Below are 8,941 nucleotides of genomic sequence, written 5' to 3' on the forward strand. Positions count from 1 at the left end.
GCACTCACAGATACTGCCGTTGATGTATTATAAACTGCACAGACAGTTGCCATGCAACAACTCGGGTCAGGGTAAGAGTATCAAGTTGATATTCTCCAGACCACCTGTAGAGAGATCACCTGACTTCCAGAAATGACTGTATCTGTGCTCCTGTGGAGATGGACAATGACACACACACACACACTCTCACATGCACTCAAATGGATTCTCGAAAACACGCTCACCCACTTGACGCACTCTTTTTGAGATGAGAGTGATTGCACGTTTGTCGGTTGGTGAACAAAGATTCATGCGATGTTTGTGTCATTCTGACGTGCCAACGAAAGCCATTTAAGGGTCATCCGGTTTTCTTGTAGAACTCAACACAGCTGGGCCAAGTAAACACACCATTGCTTTGTTAATACAGGACATTCTGAGGATTGACACACGGGTAGTGACACACACACACACATTTACACAATTACACAAACATGGATCAACACCCAGTTCCACAAATAAAGCATCACACTTCAGTGGAAGTGATCACTTCGGTGTACCTGTTTTGGGGTTCTCCACCTTCAAAGAATGAAGGTTGTGACAAAGAATCAACTGAAACCCCAAATATTAACTGTCCTTGGACAGAACGTCCATGGACATTATATCATTTATGTGAAGTAATGTTTAAGGGGGGGGATAAACCGCAAAAAAAAAAAAAAAGGTTTTATTTAAATATAATGCTGTGGTTGTGCGAAGGTCAAATAATTTACATACACAAAGAGTTGTAATGATAGGAATTTAAGCAAATGTTTGCTGCCAAGAATTAAAAGTGGAGAAAAGTGGAGAAGGAAGTCCATAAAAGGCAATTGTAAATGTTTTACATCCCCAACTTTTGGGCCGGTCATAGGATCGGTTTCCGGACTGTAAACTCCCCAAATCTATGTGACTCATGTACTGTTACAGAGACCTCCCTCTGAGACTGCCTTTGGTTCCTCCTGGCCACTATATAAAACATCAAAACCCAGTGTTGAATAGATGCAGACCAGAGAAACACAGTGTATTATCAACTAACTTAATATTTATTTATTATTTGTATTTAATTATTTATTCATCTCATATTTATTGAGTTTGATTGCGTCTCTTTTTCTATTTCAGTGTATGTTAAAACCATTCAGTTTTTTATTTATTTTATTACCTATTTTTTTGTAAGAGTATTCTCTCTACAGCCAGCTCTTCTAAATGTCCTTGTGGGCCCAGTCTTCGTTGCTCTCCTTCGCGCTCCTGCTCCCTCTCTCCTCATCCTTATACATCCCTGACTCCAACCCACTCCTGTCCTTGGGTGATCAGGTCAGGGAGAGGCATCTCTACACAGGTATCTGCTCATTCAACGGCTGTCTCTCAGAATGCTTCAGCACATTTTATGTAAGAATTATCAAAAAATGTAGTTTTTTGTCGTTTTGAGGATATTATGTTTTCCCGCTGCAGAAAATCATAGGAGAGGCCTGTTTCTAGAGATGACTCTGGATGGAAGAGTCATGGGGAGCCCTGCGCAGACCGCTCACAGTGAGTAGCACAGGACAGACAGACAGACAGACGTTTTCCTATTTGGAATACACGGCATCCACGACTTCCTTGTTTTGTTCACGAAATGTGTCCATATTCCCAGGTGTGCTGGAGCTGAGAGCTGTCCGCCAAGGAAAGGTTGTGATTAAGGGTGTTTCATCATCACTATACCTGTGTATAGATGGTGAAGGCCGTTTGAGAGGACAGGTGAGAGACAAACAAACTGTCAGCTAGTGTTGTAGCCAATAATTAGCTTTTTATCCTCGTCATAGTGAATTCAAATGGTCATAAATAATCCAACTGTATATTACTTTCAAGCATAGCTTTTCAGTATAGGGCCTGAACCTCCCCAATCCCCCCCCCTCCCCCCTCCCCCCCTCACACACACACACACGCACATACAAGTAATCTGGTCAATGAAAACGATACTTAATTAATGAAGATGGTTCTATCACATCCTTTTACAGACGGAACACACAGATGCAGACTGTACCTTCACAGAACAGTGGCTGGGGGATGGATACAATCGCTTCCGGTCCTCACATCATGGCTATTTTGTGTCACTGTCATCCAAACGCCCCCTGGAGCAATATCCTCCATTCTCGCGGTTTCTTCCGCTGGAGAATACCTTGGTACCGGGACATGAGCAGCCGAGGGTTTCTGCGCTGAATCAGGAGCAGTTGAACTTGGATTCACATGACCCTTTTATGATGAATCGTGAACACATTTTTAGTCCGAATTTCTCAAAGGACAGAAGATGAAGACTTCAAGTCTGTCTTGTTGCTTCAAAACCGGAATATCTTTTGCATTATGTAAGTAAAATGGAAACAGCCCACTGACATCTAACTTTGTCTGTATAATGTTTTAAAACAATATTTTATTGTTATTTATTTATTTTATTTTATTTATATAATATTACTGAATGACACTGTATTTTTATGTTTTTTATTCTTGACATAAGTTTCTTTTTGGTATTCTGCAGAAATTATTGAGAACAAACAAACCAAATTAAAACAAGCAACACTATCAAGAAAATTAATAAAATAGAATCTTTATTAAAAACAACACAAACACAAATTCAACAGTTAAAAGCTGTTTTCCCTGACTGATCGTCAGTTACTTTTGATAGGTAAAAGTAGCATCACAGACTTCATCCTACAAAATACACATTTCTACACATTTGTACATGACTAGTTTCCAACACACTGACAGGTCTTCAGAAATGTCGATTACACATGTGTCAAACACATTATGTCATGCATGATAAAGAAGGTTCAGACTGTACAATAAACAGATTGTGTGTTTCCCATAATCCTGTAAAAACATGTCATCTATGTGGAAAATTGTGTTTGTAAGGATTTGTAACTTGTACATCGTTATCAACCAAGTCCTCTTTCACAATAAAAAAGTTGTTACACTGAACAAAATACGTTTGTTTCAAATATTCAGGCACAGAAATGAAATTCAGTCACAAATTACTAAGACATTGTAGCTTCATATCACGCAAGCTAAAATAAAAATGTATAATTTACTCATCTTAAATAGCTTAGTAAATATAATTCCTTCAAAAATGCATATTATTCTATTCTCTTTTAGGAGGACATTGTCCGCGTTTCCCAGATTTGTTAAGAAGCTCTTAACGCTAAGAGTTTCTTAGGAGCGTTCTAAGAGCATTCTAGAGCGTTCTTAGAATGCTCTTAAGAAGCTCTTAGCGTTAAGAGCTTCTGAATGGATCTGGGAAACCCGGCCATTGTCAGTACAGGATTCTCTGTTCAAATATTGTCAATGTCTCCCCCTGGTGATATCATTACTAAGTGCACTCTGACAGAATGACCAGACTGTAGTCTTTTCTGCAAGTAAAGCCTTCTACCTGTCCTGCACTCTCAATATGACAGTCTATTTGCTTTCACAAGAAGCACTTAGACACAAGAAGCTTTCACACTGTCTCTTTACTTGCATTTGCTTTCTGAAAAAATCCATCAGGACCTGAAGACATCAAGAATCTCATTTAGGACAAACCTAGAATCAGTGCTGCCTTTTCAATTAGATCGTATGGACAGACAAGGGCCTGATCCCGGGTCAGCACTGCAGCTGAAGAATGATCCCAGGTCACAGAATAACCTCTCTGTCACACCTGAGTCACCTGGGGTTCTTTGAGGCACAGGACTCCCCCTCTGGACTCTCTACTCTGCCCCGCACACAGCAAAGTCCCGTTCAGAGGGTTACAGATGCCCTCGATGGCGTAGTAATCCCCCTCCAACTCCCCCTCCTCCTCCCCCTCCTCCTCCTCCCCCTCCTCTTCCTCGTTGTCCCACAGCGAGGTCTTGACATGGTTGTACTCGGAGTTGTCCTCACACTCGGTCTCGCGGTGGTAGAAGTAGCTGAAGTTGGACACGATCACCGGCACGGGCAGGGAGATGGTCAGCACGCCGGCGATGGCGCACATGGAGCCCACCAGCTTGCCCCACACCGTCTCCGGGTACATGTCGCCATAACCCACGGTCGTCATGGTGACCACGGCCCACCAGAAGGCGTGCGGTATGCTGACGAAGGACGTGTTCTCGTGGTCGGCCTCGGCAAAGTAGATTGCGCTGGAGAAGAGGATGACTCCGATGAAGAGGAAGAAGATGAGCAGGCCCAGCTCCCGCATGCTGGCCTTCAGGGTCTGGCCCAGGATCTGGAGCCCCTTGGAGTGACGCGACAGCTTGAAGATCCTGAACACCCTGACCAGACGGATCACCCTGATAATGGCCAGCGACATGCCCGGCTGGGCGTCCTTGTCCTTGGCCAGCTCCGTGCCCAGCGTGACGAAGAAGGGCAAGATGGCGGCGAAGTCGATGAGGTTCATGACGTCCTTGAAGAAGTACGTCTTACTGGGGGAGCAGGCGAACCTCATGAGGAGCTCAAAGGAGAACCAGCAGATGCATATGGTCTCCACCAGGAAGAACGGATCGTGGAAGACGCTGGAGGGAAGGGGCATGTGTTCAGACTCATTTTTGTTGAATGAGTGATACCGGTAGAAGTACTCCTGGTGGGAGAGAGAGATAGGAGAGAGAGAGAGAGAGAGAGAGAGAGAGAGAGAGAGAGAGAGAGAGAGAGAGAGAGAGAGAGAGAGAGAGAGAGAGAGAGAGAGAGAGAGAGAGAGAAAGAGAGAAAAGAAGTGAGATAGTACAATGTGTGTACGGGTGTCACAGTTTTGGGGAGAGGTCGGTCGATTTGGCAGACTTGTATTCTTACATATCTGTAGGTATTGTATGTATCGTATTTATAAAAATGATGACAAATGAAATCGAGATGGACAAAAACTGATTTGTATTTGACTGGTGAGTATTCTCCTCTACACTAGAATGTTCCCTTGGTAATTTATCAACTACTATTGCACAGGTCTCATTCACAAGCTAATGTTTACAAGAGGATGGTTTTCCGATTACGAAATGGGTCAAACTCAAAATCTTGCAGTCTCTTGGGGTTTGTGAGGGCCCCATCGTAAAAGTGACGCGTTTGACATCTCTAATGGCTTTAAGTTTCAGGATGTTTGGAACCAGTCCATCAGCCGGTCCACCTGTCAGAATATTTACCCCCTGTCATAAAGTCGGGCACTACACACAGTAACCATTTTGTTTCGGGTCTCTCATATTTAATGGCTGGCAATAACAAATATTTGAAAGTAGCGTACCAAGCAAGAGAAAACACCGTCACTGATGGGGACATGACACAGGTAAAGGTGTAGGCTACTGTACTGAGCTCATTTACATTTGATCTATTCCCTTAGTCTCTCAGTAGCAGGTTGGTGACAGTGTTTATTAATAAAGGCAGACATCTATGTGTTGATGTGCTCTTAGGGCTGTCCTAACACTATATATAGCCCCTAGAGATCTCCGAGGAGAAACATGAGAGTGACATGCCACTCCCAATCAATCTTTGCCGTCGCTCACCAATCCACCTCTGAGCTGAACCCCAGTCATGTAGCCGCCCTGCTGCCGTGCGGTGTGGCCTGAGCAGAGGGACCGGGTTACTGTAGGTTCCTGGCATGGCCCCTCGTGCAAAGGCCGGCCAGCCTAGCGCAGCGGTCCCTGAGGAATGTGTCAACATGACACACGCTTGCTGCTTGTCTCATCCCAGTCTTGTCTCCCCGTTGAAACGAACTGTTAAGACCGAACCGTTCTCTCTTCACGTTCCCGATATTCTGAGTTTACTCTCCTCCTCTTTATTCTCCATCTGTATTTCTGTTTCGTTGCCCTTTTCAATGATCCCTCTACCCTTTGACGCTCCCCCAATTCAAGTGTATCAAATTTAACACTCTGACTAAAATAATCACTCCGTCACCCTTCCTCTGTCTCTCTCCATTTGCCTCTGTTTCGTTTTGGCAGTCAATTGTGTCCCTGCCAATATTGTTCCCTCCCAACACACAGTTGTTGAGAGAGACTATGTTTACCTAAGAACCTGCTGTTAGCCATATATCATGTTACCATTTTGACACATGTAGTTACTCACATCCCATTCAACAACTCAGGGTTTCCTGAGAGAGATGCTTGCTGGGTAAAAATACACAGCAATGAAACTATTCCGAATACGAGGCTATTTATTGATATTTAGTTGATATCATAAGAGATAATCAATTTATGTAAATGGAAGGTGGCAGAGGGCATCTAGGTTATGTGTGTTTTAGTGGGTGGGGGTTTGGCTCATTGCTTCAAACCATCAAATTTGACCCCTCTATGTAAAAACTAATAAATACAGATGTGTTAATTTGGTCAATGTCAGTTGGAAGGATATGTCTCCAACGAAAGTAATGCCATTATCAAATGACACATTCCTCCATCCATCATTCCACTGATCCACCTTCTCCTCTTGACTTCTATCAAAATGTGATTAAATATTCAAAGCAGAACAAGTGAGACGTAGACCAAAATGTAGTTTTTCACTCAGTAGCTGTAATCACATTACTGCTTCCCTGTGCCTCAGTGAAGGCAATGCCCTCAGAATGGGCTTGGTAGTAAATAATTAAGTTGTTTGAAGTGGATATACTTGCTCTTCCAGTCTTCTTCTTTTCAAAGTACTTGTCACCCTCACTTTCCAGGCTGCCTACTATCCCTCAACCCTCAATGTCACTCATTCCTGTGCTGGCCTCTAAAAGCCTCTAACCACTTGCCTCTGCTTCACACCTAAGATGGCTTGTTTTTCTCCCTAACCTCTAATGTCCGACTTACACACTCTGTAACTTTCAGAATGCCACGAGAGAGAGATTCTAATTCCAGACACCCTATTGGATACCCCCTGCACATATGTAACATTCTCCTGCTTCCATATCTTGCTTCTCCAAAGGGACATCCTTACCTCACGCAACTCCTTCTCCTGCCTGAAGTCAGGAAGTGTCTCCAGGCAAAAGATGAGGATGGACACCACGATGACCATGACGCTGATGATCGCTATGATCCGCGCCCCCGAGGAGGATTCTGGGTGCTCGAACAGCATCCATAGTTCCCTCTGGACCTTGTTGGTTGGCAGGGGCGTCTCCTCCACTTTGGGAAAACCCTCATCCTCTTTGAAGCGGGTTATGATCTCCTCTCCAAGTTCGTAGAAGCGCAGCTCGTCCAGAAACACATCCAGGGGAACGTTGGCTGGCCTACGCAGCCTCCCCCCCGACTGATAGAAGTACAAGATGGCGTCGAAGCAAGCCCGGTTGCGGTCCAGGAACAGTTCGTTGCGTAGATGATCGAAGTAGCGCAGCCGCCGGCGCGGGTCACCTAACAAGGAGTCGGGGAACCGGGCCAGGGTTCGGGCCTGGGTCTCGTAGCGCATCCCAGAGACGTTGATGGCCAAACGTTCACTCAACGCCCACCCACTCCTCCACAACGACCCGGAACGCCGCCTCTCCCTCTTTCTCTCCTTCTCGCTCACTTGGATCTCTTTCTCCCCCTTCTCCTCACTGTTGAGCTGGTTTTTAAGCTGCTTCTCTTTCTCCTCCTCTACATCTTTTCCTCCTCCTTCGTCTCCCCCTTTGTCATTGTTCTCCATTCCCACTTATGTCCTGGTCCGACACGTTGGCCTTGCTTTGCTTAGGACGAGTAGCAAACTTTGACTTTGAGCAAGTCTTGCTGAAAACCAAGAGGGAGTTTAATCAATAATCAATAACCAACAGTTACAGTAGAGGAACTATTGCTAACTTTGTTGGTGGAATCTGCTGTACAATAATGTCTCACATGGGAATATAGTATGAATTACTGTTGATTTAAATAACAACTACAGATCTCTATAAAACAGTGTAGTTAAAAAAAATATATTGGCCAGTAGATAGGCTACTATATACTGTGAATATAATGCTACATATTATTAAAGAATAGTTTTAAGTATCAAGACTATTTTGTTAGTCATCGCTACTTTATACGATTTTTTGTGACTTTTTGGTGGTCCCAAGTGACTAGTAATGATACGCTTCTTAGGGTGTAAAGACGTGTTAGCAGAGTTAGCCAGATGAAGACAATCACTCACTGAGTGTAAAACAGCCAGTGACAGAGACTAATGTCTGAAGGGAAAGTCACATTGTTTATCTCCCATGACTCTTCTGGTCGTCGCTCTTCTTCTCGTCACACCATGTCCATCCGTCCGACAGTCTGTCCCAATGTCCGTCCGTGCCCCACCTGGTCTGAGTACGACGAGTCTTCGTTCCTGTTCGACACCCCTCCTCCAGTCCCCCCTCCACTCTGAGCTCACACAACCAGGGCCAGGGTCTGTGCTGTACGCGCTTGTTTGCGGCTGGATCTCCCCAACCCCTGTCCTCCTTGCCCTATCCCTTCTCACGTTGTCCGTCTTGAAATTTTTTCGGGAATGCTGTCCTGTTGAAATTCAATCCCCACCCCAACACCAACCCCTCCCTGTCCTTTTCCCTCCGTTTTTGCTCTGAGCCAAGGCAACCTTCACCCCCTGTATCAAATGTCAGCACCCTCTGCCCGCTAGAGCGACTTGGTCATGCCTTCCTAACTGGCACAGGGCCCTATGGGTCTGACTGAGGGCACAGATTTGTACGTTACGTGCCCCCAGAATGGTATCATGAAGTGTAGTTAGCTAAACAAACTACAGGCAGATTGATCCAAAAAGCAATTCTACTGAATGGGATTTCCATGTCTGCCAATAAGAATAGCTCAATACTCACTGAAGTCGTGATTAGTCTCCATATCTGTCTGTCTGATTGTGTAACAATAGCACATGCTGTGTTGGGAAACAATGAGACAGGGTCTACCTCAGTCTTTCAAATCACACTACAGTGCAGTTCTCATTAGAGTTTCACTCACTCATTTGCCATTAGTTACCAGGGGTACAAATATACAACTGTTTGTGCACTACCGGGTAGAAACAAAATGACATATCTCAGATATATTTAACAGTTTGTAATACTATTACG

General features: G+C 44.5%; 2 protein-coding genes across 3 annotated transcripts; one reads left to right on the forward strand and one right to left on the reverse strand.

Annotated features, from left to right (window-relative positions):
* Window positions 1-1,142: 1,142 nt before the first annotated feature.
* fgf21 (fibroblast growth factor 21) lies at window positions 1,143-2,300 on the forward strand. Its single transcript, XM_084670433.1, has 4 exons — window positions 1,143-1,348; window positions 1,462-1,539; window positions 1,643-1,746; window positions 2,007-2,300. The coding sequence occupies exons 1-4, from the start codon at window positions 1,216-1,218 to the stop codon at window positions 2,298-2,300; spliced, it is 609 nt and encodes a 202-aa protein (XP_084526559.1). The 5' UTR covers window positions 1,143-1,215.
* Window positions 2,301-2,570: 270 nt separating this feature from the next.
* Window positions 2,571-8,335, reverse strand: LOC146259519 (potassium voltage-gated channel subfamily A member 7-like). Of its 2 annotated transcripts, none has more exons than XM_084670914.1 (3): window positions 8,082-8,335; window positions 6,877-7,637; window positions 2,571-4,567 (listed from the first exon to the last, which is right to left on the reverse strand). In XM_084670914.1, exons 2-3 carry the CDS (start codon window positions 7,555-7,557, stop codon window positions 3,668-3,670), a joined length of 1,581 nt encoding a protein of 526 aa, XP_084527040.1. In that variant the 5' UTR covers window positions 7,558-7,637; window positions 8,082-8,335; the 3' UTR covers window positions 2,571-3,667. The 2 variants fall into 2 exon arrangements, with proteins under 2 accessions (XP_084527040.1, XP_084527039.1); XM_084670913.1 differs by having other exon boundaries at window positions 8,032-8,334.
* Window positions 8,336-8,941: the final 606 nt, after the last annotated feature.

The sequence above is a fragment of the Hypomesus nipponensis genome, chromosome 13 (genome assembly GCF_054491055.1).
Source record: "Hypomesus nipponensis isolate SF chromosome 13, ASM5449105v1, whole genome shotgun sequence".
NCBI lineage: Eukaryota > Metazoa > Chordata > Actinopteri > Osmeriformes > Osmeridae > Hypomesus > Hypomesus nipponensis.